The sequence below is a fragment of the Oncorhynchus nerka genome, linkage group LG13 (genome assembly GCF_034236695.1).
Source record: "Oncorhynchus nerka isolate Pitt River linkage group LG13, Oner_Uvic_2.0, whole genome shotgun sequence".
Lineage (NCBI taxonomy): Eukaryota > Metazoa > Chordata > Actinopteri > Salmoniformes > Salmonidae > Oncorhynchus > Oncorhynchus nerka.
In genome coordinates, this window is record NC_088408.1 from 60,204,323 (window position 1) to 60,225,973 (window position 21,651).

The window sequence follows — 21,651 nt, forward strand, 5'->3', positions numbered from 1 at the left end:
TCTGTCTGCATTAAGGACAACACACAGGTCTTTCCATTATTTTATGATTTTTTGTGTGCAAATGAACTCAAGCTTACAGACAACGTCAAATGTGATATAGTGAAGTGTTACGCCCCTGAAAACAGGGGAGAAATAATCACGAGAGTGATACGGTGTTGTATTCTCAAGTCAACATTTAGTTCAATCATTTCACAAAAGTAACACATTACATAACAGAAAACCCATTATACAAATAACACAGCAAAATATCTTATTAACAACACGCACGTTCATTCACAATCGACATAAAATGGCAGCTACTCTCAGTACGATGCTATCCTTCACTTCAACCGAGCAGGGCTAATATTACTCTCTTCAAACTTAACTCTAACTTCCTCAAGACGTTACTAAAACACACCTTAAACACTCTTGACATGTTCGCTAGTTATAACATTTAAATTACTATTTTTATCATCAATAAAGTACCTGAAAACAGGGGAGAAATAATCACGAGAGTGATACGGTGTTGTATTCTCAAGTCAACATTTAGTTCAATGAGAAAAAGACCGCGAATTTCCCCAGGAATATGGGTGGAGACCAGAGCAATCGATCTCCGGCTCATAGATTAAAAGCATTTCGTAGATCACAGATTAACACTTTTAGGCACCACAAAATAAAGTAATCAATATAACGTTTACACATTACTCTCACAATTCGTACCCTTTGACAGATTTGAACTTTAACACAATTATATGAATGTTATCAATCTCTATCAACTAATACTGAATGCATATTTTAACCTTAGATGTTTTAAGATCCTCACATACTATGAACTTACTAATACTTTTCAATGTATAACAGGCTATGAATATGTCCTTTAACCTGTCACAGAAGCACCTGAGTAAGCTGGATGTGCAATTACGCAGGTACTTTTCCAGAAAAAAACAACACAAACAACTGGATTCGTTATCCCTTTCAAACCCTGCCTCCAGTCCACTTACTGATATCTGAACAAGACAGCCTCATCGAAATTGCAACAAGCAGTTCTGTGAAAATTCAATTTAATCAGAATCCACTGCCAGATTTCTTGATAGGACTGTACTCACGAGTATCATGCCTTGGCAAATCGCACTGTTAAGACACTGATGCCCTTTGCAACCACATACCTATGTGAGAGTGGATTCTCGGCCTGTGTGTGGAAAATGATTTAAGACTCAGACTCTCTCCAATACAACCCAACATTGCAGAGTTACGTGCATCCTTTCAAACACACCCTTCTCATTAACCTGTGATGAGTTATTCACAATTTTTGATTAACAAATAAGGTTTTATATGTAAGATGGCTAAATAAAGAGCTACATTTATTATTATATTATTTGTGCCCTGGTCCTATAAGTGCTTCCCACAAGCCAGGGTGACACAAAAACTCTTATTCTTATGTTTAATAAATATATTGTATAGTGTGTGTGGCAGAATTACAACGATGGGCAAAAAAAAAACATTTGAGAGTGCGCTGACCCTGGTGCACGAGGGGGTAGGTACGCAGCTGGAGGTTGTATGTTTGAAGGGGTACAGGACTATAAAAGTTTGGGAACCACTGTATTAGATTATGATGGAAAGTAAAGCCAAACGTTTCCTTGTCATGTTACTGTAATACATCAGAGCAGAGGAGGCTGGTGGGTGGAGATTTGATACCATTCCAGCCATTACAATGAGCCTGTCCTCCTATAGCTCCTCCCACCAGCCTCCTCTGTATATGTGTTGGGGGTGGGGGGGCACAGAGCTACAGTAATAAGATCGAGGATTGAGATGTATGACCGTTTCTTGTTTTGCTCTCTGCCTCCCTCCAGTGGTTAAAATAATACATGATACCAGAGATGGTTTAGAGCAGCAGTATTCAACTCTAACGAGCAGGATCCGGACCTCGTAGGGTTTCTGTATCAAAGTCACTCATCGTAAATACGCTCATTACTAACCAGACTTTCTGACAGTCTCAGGAAAAAGTGGATGAAATACAAATACATTAAAAGGGGTCGGAAAACTTGGCCAGTAATTGAGCTAGCTACAAATGATCTCTGCTCGCATAGAATGGCTATGTTCAAGCAAAGTTTGTGGAACAAATGCAGTGTAAAATGCTCACAAAATAAAAATGACCAACTTTGAAGGATATCTAATCACATGTTTATTAATCACAATATTTGAGTCATATTTGCCTCAGTGGTAAATACATCTGTTAGTATATATTGTTTTCAAATCACCTGTTAAAGTGATTTAAAACTAAACATTTTATGATGTACAAGTAAAAAAAAGATGTGCACTATTTTTTTTTGGGGTGTCACAAATCAGTGCACCCACCACAACTTAAAATTCTTGTTTGAGTGTTGTGTGACACACCATAATTGCTTTCCAGTTCCTTGTTGCTGGATGGTACTAGATCTGAAATCTCTAGTGTCCTTTAAACGCCATCAGCCTTCATTATGAATCTCAGATAGGTTGTCGATGGACTGCAGCAGTTGAGATACTAGACAAAGACTCTCTGCACTTGTAAGTAATTGCCTGTGGACAGAATCAAACGGATAGCCTGAACTTGGAGCAAATACCATAATGTTTAATTAGGGGTTATGTAGAAAACACTATGAAATTGCACATTACCAATACCCACACAATCAATTTGAGGGACTGTTTTTATCCCACCTGTATGTAGATGACACTATGGGAGAGAGAACTCACTTGATGGAAGTCTCTGCATTGAGAGCTGCTTTGTTGAGGTACTCTGAGGCCACTTGCGCATTATGTTTCATTGTATTTAAGGCAGCTGTCTCTCCGGCTCGAAGTCTCTCATTCTCATACCGGTACCCCTCTACTTGGCCCTGCAATATAAAGAGGGTCACATTATGCAATCATATGTCACTGAAGCTCACCATCCCAGTAACGCCAGGAACACCAGTAAAGGTCAAACCTGTAATTGATGCAGCTCCTGTTTGAGTTTTGATACAATGTTTTCAGCCTTAACTGCTCGTTTCTGTCAAGAAGAAAAATGTCAAAATAATGAATTAAGACTTCATATCTCAACACACTTCTGTTTAGTAACCGATCATGACAATTTGCTTGAAATCCTATTGAGACATATTTCAGATAATCAGTGAACAAAAATGATTCTTCATCTTTGTCGAACGGATGAACTAGAAGAAAGGGACAGGTGCGCACGGTCATTAACTGCAGGTTCTGCTCGACGGAGTGGACCATGGTCTCTAAAGCCTGAGCCTCCCTCTCCTCCTGCACTCTTCTCTTGTGCAACTCATCTGTGACGTGGCGAATTCTATGGGGCAGTCAGAGAGACATGACGATGAGCATATAGGTTAAACACTCTTTAAACAGCATTAACATACGGTACCAGTCAAAGGTTTGGACACACCTAAATACTCAAGGGTTATTCTTAACTTTTTAAAACTATTTTCTACATTGTAGAATAAAAGTGAAGACATCGAACCGATGAAATAACACATATGGAATCATGTAGTAACCCCCCCCCCGAAAAAGTGTTAAATCAAAATATAGTTTATATTTTAGATTCTTTAAAGTAGCCACCCCTTGCCTTGATGACAACTTTGCACACGCTTGGCATTCTCTCAACCAGCTTCACCTGGAATGATTTTCAACAGTCTTGAAGGAGTTCCCACATGCTGAGCACTTGTTGGCTGCTTTTCCTTCACTCTGCGGTCCAACTCATCCCAAACCATCTCAATTGGGTGGGGGTCAGGTGATGGTGGAGGCCAGGTCATCTGATGCAGCACTCATCACTCTCCTTCTTGGTCAAATATCCCTTACACAGCCTGGAAGTGTGTTTTGGGTCATTGTCCTGTTGAAAAACAAATGATAGTCCCACTAAGCCCAAACCAGATGGGATGGTGTCACCAGCAAAGCACCCCCACACCTCCTACTCCAGGCTTCTTGGTGGGAACCACACATGCGGCGATCATCCGTTCACCTACTCTGCGTCTCACGAAGACACGGCGGTTGGAAGCAAAAATCTCAAATTTGGACTCATCAGACCAAAGGACAGATTTCTAATGTCCATAGCTCGTGTCTCTTGGCCCAAGCACGTATTTTCTTCTTATTGGTGTCCTTTAGTAGTCGTTTCTTTGCAGCAATTTGACCATGAAGGCCTGATTCACGTAGTCTCCTCTGAAGAGGTGATGTTGAGATGTATCTGAAGCTTTTATTTGGGCTGCAATTTCTGAGGTCTGGGATTTCTGGGTATTCCTTTCCTGTGGCGGTCCTCATGAGAGCCAGTTTCATCATAGCGCTTTATGGTTTTTGTGACTGCACTTATTTGTGACTGCACTCACAGTTATTGATATCCATATCAACTGACCTTCATGTATTAATGTAATGATGGACCGTCGTTTCTCTTTGCTTATTTGGGCTGTGCTTGCCATAATATGGACTTGATCTTTTACCAAATAGGGCTATCTTCTGTATACCACCACTACCTTGTCACAACACAACTGATTGGTTCAAATGCACTAAGGAAGGAAATTCAACAAATTAACAAGGCAAACCTGTTAATTGAAATGCATTCCAGGTGACTACCTCATGAAGCTCTCTCTCCACTGGCTTCCAGTTGAAGCTCGCATCCGCTACAAGACCATGGTGCTTGCCTACGGAGCTGTGAGGGGAACGGCACCTCAGTACCTCCAGGCTCTGATCAGGCCCTACACCCAAACAAGGGCACTGCGTTCATCCACCTCTGGCCTGCTCGCCTCCCTACCACTGAGGAAGTACAGTTCCCGCTCAGCCCAGTCAAAACTGTTCGCTGCTCTGGCCCCCCAATGGTGGAACAAACTCCCTCACGACACCAGGGCAGCGGAGTCAATCACCACCTTCCGGAGACACCTGAAACCCCACCTCTTTAAGGAATACCTAGGATAGGATAAAGTAATCCTTCTCACCCCCCCCCCTTAAAATATTTAGATGCACTATTGTAAAGTGGCTGTTCCACTGGATGTCATAAGGTGAATGCACCAATTTGTAAGTCGCTCTGGATAAGAGCGTCTGCTAAATGACTTAAATGTAAATGTAAGCTGGTTGAGAGAATGCCAAGAGCGTAAAAGCTGTCATCAAGGCAAAGGGTAGCTACTTTGAAGAAACTCAAATATAAAATATGTTGATTTGTTTGACATGTTTCCATGTGTTATTTCATAGTTTTGATGTCTCCACTATTATTCTACAATGTAGAAAATAGTACAAATAAAGAAAATCCCTGGAATGAGTAGGTGTGTCCAAACTTTAGACTGTATGTGTACAGTTGACATCTTAAATGTACATCTAAAAAGTAATATTCAAAGCATTACTCCCATGCCATAACATAATATAGGCTTTAACACCGTCCCTTAAACACTTCTCATGCACCGGGTAGGTCTGTACTCTGCAGACCATATCAACTGGCAATTCTATCCACCTACCTTCGATCATCATACTCAGACTTTTTCACAAGATCTTTAATGTGCTTCCTGAGCTGCGCATTTTCCTCCCTCAGCTTAAAAAGAGAAACAGAAATAATCAAAATAAAGGACTTGTGACTAATCCCACGTGATATCCAATCACACATCTGTAAGCAAAGCCTTGAGAGAGGAAAATTACCTTTTGTTGATCCCTATTGCCATTCTCGGTACTACTCTTCTTGTTCTTGTAGGTGAGCTCTGCCATTGATGTCTCATCATCTCCCTCATAATTCACTGGGGCCCGTTTGGACTGATGGGCCTCTGGTGAGAATTCTTCATCCACCTGCCATAGGGAGGATGAAGTCTCCTCTTCTTCCTCTGTGCACAGGGAGGACTGACCAGAGTACGTGCTGCTGTCTGCTGCTGCAGTGCCACACAGTCCAAACTCATGTGCCTCCTCAATGGCTGATGGCTGGTAACTCCCAGCCCACTCCTCCTTAGTGTCATTTTCCAGAAATTGAGGAAACGGTGTGTGGTCCATGTAAAACTGACCCTGGAAGTCTTGATCGAAGCTCTTCGGGGCAGTATATGCCCCCTCTGCCAGGAATGTGCTCCCATATGCCTTCTACAACACAAGAAGCAGCAGTAAGGTAAGTCACATTCACACCAAAATTCCATCAAAAGTAATATTCTTAACAGTCTGACCAGGCCTTGTATATCATGCTGTGACTTTTTCCAAGGACATAACACCTCATTTCATGCATAGGCTTTGTAACAGTTCATCTCTGGGGTTTAATGTAAGACTGGTTCATTTTAAATGTTCAGCACCTTTCGCGTTGAGTAATTCTTCTCATCTGGATCCCCTTTCATATCTGGGTACTGGTTTTTACTGCGGATGAACTCTTTGAAGGAGAAAGGATTCATCTCCTCTCCATCTTCTCTGACTTCATCTATGAAATAAGACATGTCGGTAAATATTTGGATGATAGTTATTTTCAAACTGTCTGGCTGACATTATTGGAGAAATACACGAGTTGGATTTTGTTGTGGATGTGTAGGGGCCAATACCCCATCCTACTCCAGCAACAAGTGCCATGGAATTTGTAAATCCAGATTGTCTCACTAAAGGTCAGCACTGTGCCAGGGCAGGGTGCCTGGGTCATGGAGTTCTTAGACCAGAGGTAAGAGTGCCTCACTAATTGCCCTCCAACACCATGCCAGCAGAAATAACTCTGATCCTGGTACCAACCATGCCAAACCCAGCACTAGACACTTGTAACACAAATTAATGAACCATTGCACCATCACTTGCTGATCACTCTTCGATGGTGCTGAACAGATGTGCCCCTGTCTCAGGTAGATGATGAGATGTGTGTTATTGCATCCAATGATGTGAATATCAAGTAGCCTATGTCTATGGTTGCATGCATCATGTCATTTGAATACTGGATCAGCTAGATATAGCTAGTCTATAACCTAGAACTGAATATTGGACAGATGGATTTGCTGTGGAAGTAACAACTTACCAACTTCGATTGTATTGTTTTTTTCAGAGGTTTTATGCTTTGCCATGTTGACGGTGAACCAGTCAATCGGTGATGGTATGAGCGGTTGTCAGCTAACTTCAGCGGCTAACGCGTTGTTAGCTAGCTAACACGGACCGTTTACGTTACCTAGCTAGCTTGCTGAAAACAATGAAATAATGTACTAGCAAATTACTGGATGTAGACGAAATGACTTGTCATACCAAAGATAATTGATCAAAATGACATATTTTAGATGTGGTTGTTGTTCGTCAGCTGTGTGCGTCGATGCGCCAAAGGTTTGCTAGCTGCTGAAAATCACGTGGACAATCCTAAACTTCTCACTGGCTACGATTCAGATGACGTTTTAGGGAAAATAAACAACATTTCCCAGGAGTCGATCCGATTTCCCGGCAAATTTTACACGTGCCGCGATTCATTCGAAATCCCGGTAAGTGTAAAAGTGTATTTGATTAAATTGTCATTCTCATGCATGTTTAAAATATTGCCCTGATCAGTTGCACACGTCATAGTCGGCGAGTCGTTACCTTTATTCGGTTAGTAAACAACCACTTAATTTCGCCGTCGTGCTAGCTAGACTAGCTAGCTAACTACAACGGAAATGATTAGGGCACTTGTGAAACTGATTTTGATTTGCTTTATTTGGGCTTGGTGAGGATAAAAATACAGTTAACTCACATGACAGGTTAGTCAATAACACTACGCACTGTTGGCAAGAAACGATAGACGTATTTGTAAATAGATGGAGCATGTTGAATGAATTACACACAGCTAGCTAGGTAGCCAGAAGATTCTGACCCTTCCTTTATGCTTGTTTACACTTAGCTGCACTACTGGGGTCTGAACGCCATCATGGTTATGAGTAAGACATTACAGAGCTGGTGCGAGATATTTTCGGAAAATGTATTTCAATGCAGGGGTTGGATATGCCAATGTACTCCCAATTGGACCTTTATCCAAACTGATACTTAGAGAAGATTGAAATACTGCTAGTTTTTCTGGAAAACTGACCTTTATCATCTTCAAGCTAGCTAACAGTAGCCACAGCAGCCATTATGGAATGGCATGTCACCTTGAACAACAAAGGAGCTGACTGGCTGAAACTGCCATTCCAAGATGGGTTGTGGTGGCTACTAGCTGGCATGAGGACGAAAAGGACACTCTTTTCTGTAAAAACTAGAAATATCTATCTGGGGCGGCAGGTAGCCTAGAGCGATTTTATTTAGATTTTTTTTACCTTGTCAGCTCAGGGATTTGATCTTGCAACCTTTCGGTTACTAGTACAACGCTCAACCGAAAGGTTGCAAGATCAAATCCCTGAGCTGACAAGGTAAAACATCTGTAGTTCTGCCCCTGAACAAGGCAGTTAACCCACTATTCCTAGGCCGTCATTGAAAATAAGAATTTGTTCTTAACTTACTTGCCTAGTTAAATAAAGGTTAAAAAAAATAACTTACTTGCCTAGTTAAATAAAGGTTTAACATTTTTTTTAAAAAGTATTTTCTATGTATCAGTTTGGATAAAGGTACAATTTGGAGGACAGTGGCATAGGGTTAGAATATTCTGGCTAGCTACAAGAGTTGCCATGATTATGGATTTTCCAGACTCAGTGCGTTTTTGAAATTTTATTTGACCTTTATTTAACTAGGCAAGTCAGTTAAGAACAAATTCTTATTTTCAATGACGGCCTAGGAACAGTGGATTAACTGCCTGTAGTCCAACGCTCTAACCACTAGGCTACCCTGCCACATGATGAATACATGGGCAGATCATTCATATCAATCAATCAATCTTTCATTCATATTCATAATGCACAGGGGGGCTAGGATTCTCCGATGCAAGTTATACATGAGGACTTTGCTTAGTTTACGGATGTGGAAAATTGAAAGATGTCATGATAATCTGAATGATGTGTTATTATTTACTTTAATAGACTCAGACTGAGGAGAAATATTGACCATGTCCCAGGAGAAGCCAAATGCTGGCAGCCAGACACAGTCGCAGCCTCAGACTCAGTCCCAGACTCAGTCCCAGAGTAGCTCCAGCTCCTCCTCTGGGTCAGGCACTGTCAGCTCAGTGGACACCATCCCTGTTCGGGACCTTGGCTCCATACCAGAAGAGCCTGAGCCACAGCCATGGGGTCGCCTGCTGCCTATGCAGAGAGGCTTCAGAGCCCACGGTGAGTGCAACCACAAGACATGCCCTGGTTTTCTGGGTAGATAGCCCAAACTGAAGGTATCCTGTGACAGTCATGGAATTTTGGATGACAGATATTGGGTCAGCCAAATGATCGGGGTCACCGTTTTAATCGTTTGAATAGCCAAACGAATAGACGCACATTTTCGCCTCTGCTCTGCTCCTGACTGTATGTTGCTACTGCAGCAGTAGGGATGGGGGCGTAGCCCAAGGAAACCGAAGACTGTTTGTTACGACACCTTGCTGTTTCAGCCATAGAGATCCATTCTAATTCCTAATTATATGGTTTCAGCAAGGGGCAACTAGGTTTGATCACATTGTAGAGTCCATGTTACAGCAGAAACGGACTCAACTGCACAAATGTTCGGCTGGCAATTTTTTTTTTAAGCCATTATGACTTTTCTTTTATTTTCATTAAGGTCTTCATCCATAACTGTCGGTTATACAGTGATTGTGCCAGTCTTACCTTCAGCATTAGCTATGGCATTGTAACACGAAATGTGATGGCCTTTACAATTCCGTCGCTACTTTAGGCAGTGAATACAGGGGCACGTTTAGTTATTGAACGTTTTGCTACAGTTTGTACTGAACGAAACGTTTTCCCACCACGGTGCGCACCATTCCTCAACATTCTTTGAGGTATATTTGATCCCGTTTGGGTGTGGCGGGGTGGGATCGGCTCAATATGGGTGTGACCATTTGAAATGGCAAACTACTGCAGCAGCACACTGTACAAAATCGCCCTCTGAGCCGCCGTAATCAGTCATCAAAAATGTTCTTCAACTGGTAATTCAGAACAGCACGGCTTCCGCTCAATTGAACAACGTTGTGTCCTGCTGAACGCGGTCCATGTGGGAACTGTGCGTGCCTGTGTGCAGTTTGCTTTGTTTGTGTGAGATTCTTTGTATTTCTCAACTAGCAGCATTAGCATCTGTGTATTCTCTTCTCTATTTCTCAACTAGCAGCATTAGCATCTGTGTATTCTCTTTTCTATTGAAGTGATGGTGTTTGACATTTTTCTTCAGACTGTGTTGAGGACGACACTTGGTTTGGCCGGGACAGTAAATGTAACTATTGCTTTGATGACCCCATACTGAAGAAATCGCCCAGATTTGCTACGTACAGCAAAAAACACTTCCGGATATTCCGAGTAGGTCTATTCATTTGACAAAATGATGTATTTCATGTTTTGTTTAACAGTAGTAAAATAGTTTTGTTCACAATGTTTGCTCAAGTGATGACGGTCAGATCGTTACCTTGCAGGAGCAGAACATTGTCTATGTCTTTGACAACAGCGGCAATGGCACGTTTGTTGACGGTACAATTCTTGGGAAAGGAAAAACTTTGCCTCTAGCAAACAATGCGGTGCTGTCCCTAGCTGAGGAACGCCATAAAGGTAACCTTGTTACAGAGTTTTTTATTTTCAAGTCAATTCTGTTTTAGGTCACTGATACTCAAAAGTCTTAGCATTCCACTATATTTATTCCCTGTCGCTCTCAACATTAAGTATACAGCAGCATCATTCCCTTATTGGTGATGCCGGTTTTAGTTTTTGCATTTACAATCCATGAGATTGATAGTTTCTTCCCTCATTAGTGTTTGTGTTCATTGATCTCATGGCGGATGAACAGTCCAACCTCCCCAAAGAGTTCAGTGAGAAATACCTGATTACCAGAAAGATTGGAGCGTAAGTGAGCATTTAGATTCATTTCAACTTGTGTATTTTCTGCAAAAATCCAGATTTTCGTTTTGAATTACAGAGTGACATTCTAGTATGATCAATGTGTGTAAACGTGGCTGATAACGAGTTGTTGTACCAGTGGTGTGTGCGGGGAAGTGAAGCTGGCCTTTGAGAGGGCCACTTGCAAAAAGGTGGCTGTGAAGACCATCAACAAGAAGGACTTCCCAGCATCTGTCGGCGTAAGTCTTTTCGCCATTTTCCCCGTTTTCTAGTTGATGAATGTTACTGCAATAAAAGGAACTCTTCTTTGTGCAATTCTAGACTGCCACACGAAATGCGGAACGAGAGATCCAGATCCTCCAAAGGATAGACCATGTAAGTAAGTAATCATTGTCATTTTTAATAGCCTGTTTATACACTGAGTTGTACCAAACATTATGAGCACCTGCTCTTTTCATGACTGATCAGGTAAATCCAGGTGAATGCCTTGATCCCTTATTGGTGTCACCTGTTAAATCCACTTCAATCAGTGTCGATGGAGGAGACTGGTTAGGGAAGGATTTTTAATTTTAAGCCTTGAGACGTGGATTGTTGTACGTGTGCCATTCGGAGGGTAAATGGGCGAGACAAAATATTTTAAGTGCTGTTGAACGGGGTATGGTAGTAAGTGTCAAGAACTGCAACGCTGCTGGGTTTTTCACCGTCAACAGTTTCTTGTGTGTATCGAGAATGGTCCACCACCCAAAGGACATCCAGCCAAATTGACACAACTGTGGGAAGCATTGGAGTCAACATGGGCCAACATCCCTGTGGAACGACATCTTGTAGAGTCCATGCCCTGATGAATTGAGGCTGTTCTGAGGGCAAAAGGGGGGGTGCAACTCAATATTAGGAAGGTCTTCATAATGTTTTTTACACTCAGTGTACATCTATAATGTATTATGCTGTAATGACTGCCAAGGAAAGGAGCCTAGTAAAAATAAATGGGGGGGTAGTCAAATACCATAAAAGTAGTCATTTTCAACTTGTGTTTTCTACTGGACAAAGCAACAGTCATAACACTTTTAAAAAAAACATGTATTCAACCACTCTGTATCAAAAACACCTGTAGTATTTGCCTGCAATTTTTCTGTGTAACTATTTCCTCCTGTCTATTCCAGCCATGTCTGATCAAAACAGAAGACTTCTTCCAAACAGACGACTCATACTACATTGTTTTAGAGCTGTGAGTTTAGTATTTAATTCAAGCAGACACTTTTTTAAATATATTTTTATCAATGGCAAACCAGTATCATTACATTGCATGTCATATTTTCTGTAGCCCATCTCAGAAGTACAATTTTCACAAGCATCGTATTTCCTTTCCCCTTCGATTTATTCTGTTTCAACTGACCGCATGTATGTGTTTCAGCATGGAGGGTGGGGAACTCTTTGACAGGGTCAAAAGCAAGAACCAGATAGAGGAGTCAATTGCCAAGCTCTATTTCTACCAGATGTTGAAAGCAGTAGAGGTGGGTGGATTGATTGTATTTCTCAATTTTTTCACATTTGAATTTCTAGAAGAGTGGTAGGCTTTATTAAATCGGCTCTGCTGTGATGTCAAAATACGCCATAACTATCTTGTTTTATACTGGAGATAGTTACTGTCACTTGAGTAGTTTTACACTGCTTCCTTATGCTGGTTTATTTCACATTCCTTCCACTAGTATCTTCACAACAATGGCATCATCCACAGAGACCTCAAACCTGAAAATGTGCTGCTTTCGTCTCAGGATGATGTTTGTGTCATCAAGGTAAGATTTGTCAAGTCATCATGTGGGTAATTTTCCCACAATAATTGAACATGGTAGATGAAGTGTAAGTGAGGGTAGATAGTTATCCACCTGGAAACTCATTGTCTTCCTGAAGTGGGGGGGAATGAAAGCTTGGTTGAAGAGTGACAGGCCTCTCTCTCTCTCTGTGACAGATCACAGACTTTAATCAGTCCAAGATACTGGAGGAGTCTGCCCTGATGAGGACCCTTTGTGGAACACCCACATACCTTGCACCTGAGGTGTTCACCGACGCAGTCACCGTGGGCTACAGCAGAGCCGTAGACGCCTGGAGTTTAGGGGTCGTCCTGTTTGTGTGGTAGGGATCCATACTACTGATGGCAGGGTAACATAAACGACAGTGCTGCGTGCTCTGACTAGTAGGAAGTGCCATGTAACTTGTTTCTGTCAACATTTAAAGGGAATTGTAATGCAATTATTTCAATTCATTTGCAAATAACTTGGGCCAAGATTACTTTTCAACAGCACGCAAGGTTTTCCTGTTCACAGATTCACATAATTTATTAAACTGGAGCTTACTTCCTGTCTCCCTCACAGCTTGGCAGGCTATCCCCCGTTCCACCCTAATGCACAAACTGGTTTGTCAGTCAGGGATCAGATCACGCAGGGAATTTATACATTTATTCCATCCAAATGGGACGGCATCTCGGATGATGGTAAGAGACTACTGTCAATCCTGTTTGGCTCTGTCATGTGTGTTAGAGCACATAGAAATTCGAAAACAGATTCTTCCTGTCTCAGGTTGGGAAAGAACTTTGGGTACTTTACTACAGTCGTATTGATAATTCCGTAAATGCTGTCCCAATAGTTATTTTACTTGTCCAATCATGTCTAGCGAAAGACGTCGTGAAGAGGCTGCTTGTAGTGGACCCCAATGCCCGCCTCACCATTGAGGAGGCTTTACACCATCCCTGGCTGATGGTAAGAGCTTTATTGCCGTCTCTCATTGCCTGGTCCTACTGCCATCAAGGCGGGTACGTTTACTGGATGGAGGGGTATTTGGGGCTAGGCAGTGTTGTAAGTGGCAACAGTGAATAATCTCTGGTCCCATCAATCTCCGTCTCAGGATGAGGCCATGAAGGAGACTGCTGAATGCATCATGTACCCCAAGGACTCCGGAGATGCCACAGCAGCTGATGCCACAGCAGCTGATGCCACAGTAGTGAGAAACAATGTCATTCTACTGCAGCAGTGTTTCCCATCCCTCTCCTGGGGGGACCACTAGACAGTTCATATTTTTGTTGTAGCCCTGCACCTACACACCTGATTTAACAAAGGTCTTGGTGATTAGTGATTCCGTGTAGGGCTAGAACACACACACACACACACACAGAGAGGGAGAGGGGTGTTGCTAACAAAATTGAACTATGTCTCTTGTTACTTTAGGCTTCAACTACAAAGAGGTCAAGAGAAGATGATGACGAGCAGCAGCCGGCAAAGAGGAGACCAGGCCCATCCACAGAGGCAACATGAGTCACATTTCATCCTCATCACCACATTGGAGACCCCCCCCAGGTAGTTTTCCACCGGCAATTTGGCCCCCTGGAAATCTACCGGTATATTGTATTTTATCACACTTCTATAGCTACATTTCCATTAACTTGTCAAATGATTTTAGAACGTTCGAATAGAAAAATAGATGCGACAATTGCCTGCTGCGGTGTGTTTTCATTGAACTCTTTTGACGATAGAAACAGCTATATGTAATGGTCACACATACTTTTTTTTGCACAAAAAAAAAGGTTTATAATAAAACATTAGGTGGTTGAAGTGTTTCCATTAATAAATTGGCCACAGCCTGTATGCCCTCCCACCTATATGTTTTATGTCTCAGGTAGCCTGCAAAAGCCAGCATGGATAGAATGCAAGAATTGCCATATTTTAATAATTCTCATGTGCCAACATATCACCATGGTGAAACTTTCATCCAGCCAACCAGAATAGCAAGGTGAAGCAATTCAGGCTTTCTTGAAAGTACAGACAATTGTCCTGCAAAGAAACATTATTTTTATAGTTGAAAAACAGATTGAGCAAGCAGTAGGCATTTTGAATTAAATGTGAAGTGGAGCTTCCAAATTCGGCAATCGTCATTTATTCGAAAAACAACTTTTCCATCAAGTTCGAGAAACGTCAAAAATCCACCCGTCGAAACAGATAAAAATGTTGATATTTAGAAGATGTCATCTATAGCTGCCGTTTCCATTACATCATGGTGCAATCATCTGAAATGTACTTGATTAACGTTACTATACACTGAACACAAATATAAATGCAACCATTTGATTTTACTGAGTTACAGTTCATATAAGGAAATCAGTCAATTGAAATGAGGTTCTAATCTATGGATTTCACATGACTGGGAATAGAGATCTGTTGGTCAGATACCTTTAGAAATATGGGCCTCAGGATCTCGTCACAGTGTCTCTGTGCATTCAAATTGCTATCAATACAATTTTATTTTGTTTGTTGTCCGTAGCTTATGTCTGCACGTACCATAACCCCACCGCCACCATGGGGCAGTTCACAACTGCTCGCCCAGACGACGACATATACGTGGTCTGCGGTTGTGAGGCCGGTTGGACGTACTGCTAAATTGTCTAAAACAGAGGTGGCTTTTGGTAGAGAAATTCATATTCAATTCTCTGGCAACAGCTCTGGTATACATTCCTGCAGTCACCATGCTAATTGTGCGCTCCCTCAACGGCGTTGTGTGACAAAACTGCACATTTTGGAGTGGCCTTTTATTGTCCCCAGAACAAGGTGCACCTGTGTAATGATCATGCTGTTTAATCAGCTTCTTGATATGCCACAACTCTCAGGTGGATGGATTATCAACACATTTGAGGGAAATAATATTTTTGTGCGTATGGAACATTTCTGGGATCAACACTTTACATGTTGCATTTATATTTTTGTTCAGTGTACATGTTGATTTCCAACTTGTGGGCACATACTAAGCAATGTCTACTGGAAATGTCCTCCTGTTTTGTAAATAATTGTCTTTGTACAGCTACTGTTGAATAAACAAACATTTTCCACTGGTTTTTATTGTTATGCATCCATTCATTCTAGGCAGTTGTATGTCATTGAAAATATATTACTCTTCTAGATAATATTTTATATTATCTTACTCTATTCAACATTTCCCATCTCCACTCCAGATCAAGGTTCATAATGCTGAACCATCTAGCTAGTAATTTTGTAGCATATCACACAGAGGTTAATGTAAGGCACGGATCACTCTCCCATTGAGCCTATAAACAACCTCAATCTCGAGGTCAACATGGACAGCACAAACATAATCAGTAAAGACATCTGGTAGTAGTGTTGCTTTCAAGCATCGTGCAAGCTTTTATATCAAATCATATTGAGATTATTTCATAGCTTTGCTTTGGACCTGTCCCGGAGACTGTACAGCACTGTGTGTGCCTTGCCAAAGGAATCACCCAGCGCAGACTGGACACGACTTTTCCAGCTCAACAGCTTGGGACGATCCTTCAGGATGTCTCTGCCGCCACCCAGGGGCTGAGAGCAAAGCAGTCAATTAATTTAGTAGGCTGAAATGGGTAGCAACCCATACATCAAAATGTATTGTAAGTGGTCAAACAGACAGTCTGAGATTTGACATATTCCTGACTACATTGTAGGACCATTTTCTCAGCAGAGGTGGCTGGTTCACCCAGTGGCTAAGCTATAAAGACCAGTTGACCCACTGCTCCTCACCTGCATGAGTTCACACATGGCCAGCAGGTCAGCCAGGCTGATGTCATCTCCACAGAGGAAGGGCTGTCTCTTGAGGAACATGTTCTCCAGCTTCTCCAGAGTGTCACTCAGGTCTGCCAACGCCCGCTCCACCTTCAGTGGGTCTGCTGGCTGCCCTGTCATATGGGGCAGTAAAACCTACAGCACAAAGCAGCGATGCGTGCCATCAACAACAACCACAGAACATGAGATATAACATGTTCCATAACAGTACAATTATATTGCATAAATGTGTAATACCCTGCAAAAAGACGGCTGTGGGGCTAAACTATATTTCACCTGCCAAGTGACAGTAGTGCTCCATGAGCAAGCCGTACCTCCATGAGAAAGACCTTGGCCGCATGTGGCCGGGTGTTGGTATGGTGCCAGGCTGTGTATTCATCCACTCTCGCCCTCCTCTCTGGGTGGCGTGGGTACCAGTTACCTGGGACATCATATTTGGTGGCCAGGTATTTTAATATGGCATCACTGTAACAAGATGAGGGAGGGGAAATGCCCCTTTTATTTTTTTTTTCTTTTTTTTTTTTTTCATTTTCAACAAAAAAAATTAAACTACAGAGTGAATGAAGAGTGTTACCTCTCAGTCAGAACAAAGTCATTGTCGACCATCACAGGGACCTTCTGCATGGGATTGAGTTTTGTATACTCTGGTGTCCTATTCTCCCCTATATATAAACAAAGGTATTGACATACAGTATGTTAATTACATTTCTTTGAGGTATTGGTTTATGCATGGAGCAATATTGAACAAAAATAAATGCAATATGCAACAATTTCAACGTTTTTAAGAAGCCGGATGTGGAGGTCCTGGGCTGGTGTCGTTACACATGGTCTGTGAGGCGGGTTAGACGTACTGCCAAATTCTCTCAAATGACGGATGCAGTTTATAGTAGAGAAATTAACATTAAATTCTCTGGCAACAGCTCTGGTGGATATTCCTGCAGTAAGCATGCCAATTGCATGTTCTTTCAACTTGAGACACATGTGGCATTGTGTTGTGTGACAAAACCTAAACATTGTAAAGTGGTCTGTTATTGTCCCAGCACAAGGTGCACCTGTGTAATGAGCGTGCCCTTTAATCCACTTTTGACATGCCACACCTATCAAGTGGATGGATTATTTTGGAGAAACACTCACTAACAGGGATGTAAACAAATGTGTGCACAAAATTTGAGAGAAATAAGCTTTTTGTGCATATGGAACATTTCTGGGATTTCTATTTCAGCTCATGAAACATGGGACCAACACTTTACATGTTGGGTTTCTATTTTTGTTCAGTGTATTTGTCCAAATTTGAAGACATGGACGATTGTGAAATAATAGCATACTGTTGTCATTCTGAATAGATAGTTAGCTAGCTAGTACACATTCGGGACAACTATCAACAGAAAACACGCATTTTGCTGTGCAGAGTAGGACAAAGTTCAAGGTACAGTAGGTCTAAGTTCAATGCAGGACAGAGCAGATACATTTAACTTTTTAAACAATGTCGCGCTCAGTCTCTTTATAAATATATCAAACCTATATATGCATTTCCAATTAACATTAACAATCTTGCTTTAGTAGCAACCAAAACGATAGATATATTGATTGCATGTTTAACATTAGCTAGATGATGTAACTAACGTTAAACGTTAGCTAACGTTCGCCCAGCCCGCTTGAAACTCACCTTTTCGTATTGCAACTGTTTTCACCTTGTGTGGAATTTTATTGCAGTTAAGAAATATATGTATTGCTCTACATGGTTGAGACAATAAATCTAAATACACTTCTAGTTCTACGGTCTTTCTACCAGCCATGATAAACGTATTTGTATTGCTTGCCAACGTTAGCTAGACACTGTAGGCTACTAGTATTTTGCCAGCAGCACAAATTATGTCACTTTGTAGGGTAATGACGAAACCTTCCAAGTAAAAGCCCCCGTTTCAAACCACTGCAATGTGGATAACTAATTCAAATTGTATTGAATTTTAATCAATGGCCACTTTAATTGTGTCAACATGAAAATGCAAGAAGTAATTTATGAAAACAAATAAAAAATGTGGCGGCAGGCAGCCTAGCGGTTAAGAGCGTTAGGCCAGTAACCAAAAGGTTGCTGGTCCGAGTCCCCAAGCCGACTAGGTACAACATCTGTCGCTGTGCTCTTAGTAAGGCACTTAACGCTAATTGGTCTTGTAAGTCGCTCTGGATAAGAGTGTCATGTAAAAATGTCCAGAATATTGGGCTGTAGCGAGATAACTTTTCTACCTCTCTCAGCTAAAGTGGGGTGGAAAATACTCAGTAGGGTCTCTACTAACCAAATATGGTTAGTTTTGGATGGGGACTGTGTCGCACGGCCTGCTGCTAGCTTTTCACTCTGCCCGTCCATAGCTCCCAATGCAATGCACTGTAATAGACTGTACATGGGATACATACTGGCTTGTAGAAAGAACTGTTCTTCCTGTCTCAGCTAAAGTAAGGTGGGAAATACTCAGTAGGGTCTCTACTAAACAAATATGTGTCCCCCTCCAAAACAAACCATATTTGGTTAGTAAAGACCCTACTGAGTATTTCCCACCTTACTTTAGCTGAGACAGGGAGAAACAATGTCTCTCTACAAGCCAACAAGTATCCCATATACCGTGTATTGCATTGCAGTAAATGGAGTGGGTGGAGTTAGGAGTCACCAGTACTCTGTATTAAACCTGCTGCCCAGCACAATTGACCCATTTAAGTTTTGCAGACTCTATTGAGTGATTCCAATAACAAATATTAGTATTTGATTAAAGTGTATTTCTTTAAATATACACTGAGTGTACAAAACATTAAGGACACATTCCTAGTATTGAGTTGCACCCCCTTTCCCCCCAGAACAGCCTCAATTCATCAGGACCTGGACTCTACGAGGTGTCGAAAGCGTTCCACATGAATGCTGGCCCATGTCGACTCCAATGCTTCCGACAGTTGTGTCACGTTGGCTGGATGTTTGGGTGGTGGACCATTCTTGATGCACACAGGAAACTGTTGAGTATGAAAAACTCAGCAGCCTCGCAGTATTTGACACAAACCGGTGCACCTGGCATCTACTACCATACCTCAAAGGCACTTAAATATTTTGTCTTACCCATTCACCCTCTGAATGGAACACATACATAATCCATGTCTCAATTGTCTCAAGGCTTAAAATCCTTCTTTAACCTGTCTCCTCCCTTTCATCTACACTGATTGAAGTGGATTTAACAAGTGACATCAATAAGGGATCATAGCTTTCACCTGGATTCACCTGGTCAGTCTATGTCATGTTTAATGTGTTGTAAACTCTGTGTAGTCTACACAGTAGCTTTCAACATATCAGTATATGTAAACTTTCAAAATAAATGATTGTATAAATAATCCAATATACAATAAAATACGTAAAATTATATATTTTTCAAAGGTGGTTGCAGTGCTGTTCAAAAACAGTTCTACTGCACTAGACTGCAAAAAAATAGATATTCCCAATTTAGTGTGTCTTTGCAGGGGACTCTTGTTTTGAAAAGAAACAACCGCGATCGTGCTACCAGCACAATATTCTGTTGCTTTGAGAACGGTCTTTAGGCTATATAGTCACCAACAAAGTCAAAACAAAAGTCGTGCAGGGCGTGATCAATGGATGGTCGAGCGGCAGATTTCCCACAACTCTTTTTACATTTTAGCTTAGGGTTTAAGACATTTTTTCTAGTATAAAAGAACGCTTAAAATCTATTTTGTAAGTAAATGTTTGTAGTTCATGCTCCGTTATTTAAAGTTTACATTATGGCTGTAAAAACAACAACATTCTTAAAGTTATACACCGTGAGTTAAAATTGTATATTTACTTTAACCTAGATTAATGAATTTACCTGATAACGCCATGCGAATATTACAAAGGCGTGATTACTAGGCTTCTAAATGAGAACTAAGTTTTTTTCCAGGAACGACCTAGGGGAGAGTTTCCGGGCACATGGCAGAAAGTGCCCTGCCGACTGGTAGTCATTCAGCTTGTGCTTTACCATCTTTAGCTGTGACGTACTCGCAGGTTGACTTTTGTCAGTGCGATAGGAATGCATGAACAGGACGGGGCTCATTCTCAGAATGTACTTTTACGAAAATTGGCCATTAGTTTGTGAGATATCAGTTGAGATCACAGCTTTGCAAATGTCTGTATATATAGCAGCAAGCATGAAGCACAGACTGAGCATGGGGTGCATCAGTTTCTTGTTTTAATTGACAAGGAATTAATATATTAGGTTTCTTGTTTTAATTCACATGGAATATATATCTCCCATCTGTGTTTTCAATATAAAATTGATCCCTCAATTTCTGTAGTATCTTATTTTATTTGTATCTATACCCGTTATGGCATTTTCCTTCATCTTTACCCTGAGTTATTTGAATATCATAGTGTGGAAAAATATGTAAAACACAGGAAAATCACGTTTTCAACTACTGGGCCTAATAGAATAAACATGGCAAAAACAAATGTAGACATTAATAAATGCATTTATATAGCCTCTAAAATATTTTATACAATGGTGGGGGAGTGCCAAGATGGAGTTGGCTTCAAAACAGCGTCCCCTATCAGTCATTTGTTTCCTCAGCGGCAGTCGTGTCAGTGGCGGGTGTGACAGCGATGGTTTGCTGCATTGAAAATGAGAGAAGAGTCAGTCAACACTTGAGCATTCTATGTTGCATTCTATGTAGGTTCTGCCGAGTTCATCTTCAGAGTTATTCGAGGAAGGAAAGAGAGGTTGAGTAACTGAGTAACTCAATGCGAGCTTATAGAACAGGGCTGTGGGCAGCTGAGCAGAAATGGAGGGAAATTAAACTTCTGGAGGACCTATAATCTTTTTCCCTCTTTTCTACCTTCTCTTCCTCTGTACCCGCTGCGAAAGCCACTTTCTATCACTCTAAATTTCAAGCTTTTGCCTCTAACACTAGGAAACTACTTTCCACCTTCTCCTCCCTCCTTAATCCTCCACCCCTCCTCCTTCTTCCTCCCTCTCGGCGGACGACTTTGTTAACCACTTTGAAAAGAAGGTTGACGACATCCACTCCTCATTTACTCAGCCTATTGAGTCCAATGGTCCCACACATTTAGAGCTACCCTACACCTTGACCGCTTTCTTTCCTCCCTGGACCGCCCAACAACCTGCCCGCTTGACCCCATCCCATCCTCCCTTCTCTAGACCATCCCTGGAGACCTTTTCCCATTC

At 41.5% G+C, this 21,651-nt stretch overlaps 3 protein-coding genes across 5 annotated transcripts; 1 reads left to right on the forward strand and 2 right to left on the reverse strand.

Moving 5' to 3' along the window:
- Positions 1-2,313: 2,313 nt before the first annotated feature.
- On the reverse strand, positions 2,314-7,281 carry LOC115139754 (endosome-associated-trafficking regulator 1-like). The gene is made up of 8 exons (XM_029677496.2): positions 6,950-7,281; positions 6,252-6,373; positions 5,623-6,048; positions 5,445-5,518; positions 3,187-3,298; positions 2,939-3,001; positions 2,710-2,849; positions 2,314-2,535 (listed from the first exon to the last, which is right to left on the reverse strand). Exons 1-8 carry the CDS (start codon positions 6,993-6,995, stop codon positions 2,445-2,447), a joined length of 1,074 nt encoding a protein of 357 aa, XP_029533356.1. The 5' UTR covers positions 6,996-7,281; the 3' UTR covers positions 2,314-2,444.
- Positions 7,282-7,292: 11 nt separating this feature from the next.
- chek2 (checkpoint kinase 2) lies at positions 7,293-15,719 on the forward strand. Of its 2 annotated transcripts, XM_029677493.2 has the most exons (15): positions 7,293-7,397; positions 8,901-9,146; positions 10,189-10,313; positions 10,427-10,559; positions 10,760-10,850; positions 10,984-11,083; positions 11,166-11,219; positions 12,005-12,069; positions 12,256-12,355; positions 12,551-12,637; positions 12,811-12,974; positions 13,214-13,332; positions 13,512-13,597; positions 13,743-13,838; positions 14,063-15,719. In XM_029677493.2, exons 2-15 carry the CDS (start codon positions 8,927-8,929, stop codon positions 14,147-14,149), a joined length of 1,527 nt encoding a protein of 508 aa, XP_029533353.1. In that variant the 5' UTR covers positions 7,293-7,397; positions 8,901-8,926; the 3' UTR covers positions 14,150-15,719. The 2 variants fall into 2 exon arrangements, with proteins under 2 accessions (XP_029533353.1, XP_029533355.1); XM_029677495.2 differs by lacking the exons at positions 13,214-13,332; positions 13,512-13,597; positions 13,743-13,838.
- Positions 15,693-18,307, reverse strand: gstt2 (glutathione S-transferase theta 2). Of its 2 annotated transcripts, none has more exons than XM_029678867.1 (5): positions 18,108-18,307; positions 17,016-17,103; positions 16,756-16,906; positions 16,400-16,576; positions 15,693-16,201 (listed from the first exon to the last, which is right to left on the reverse strand). In XM_029678867.1, the coding sequence occupies exons 1-5, from the start codon at positions 18,235-18,237 to the stop codon at positions 16,055-16,057; spliced, it is 693 nt and encodes a 230-aa protein (XP_029534727.1). In that variant the 5' UTR covers positions 18,238-18,307; the 3' UTR covers positions 15,693-16,054. The 2 variants fall into 2 exon arrangements, with proteins under 2 accessions (XP_029534727.1, XP_029534726.1); XM_029678866.2 differs by having other exon boundaries at positions 16,756-16,936.
- Positions 18,308-21,651: the final 3,344 nt, after the last annotated feature.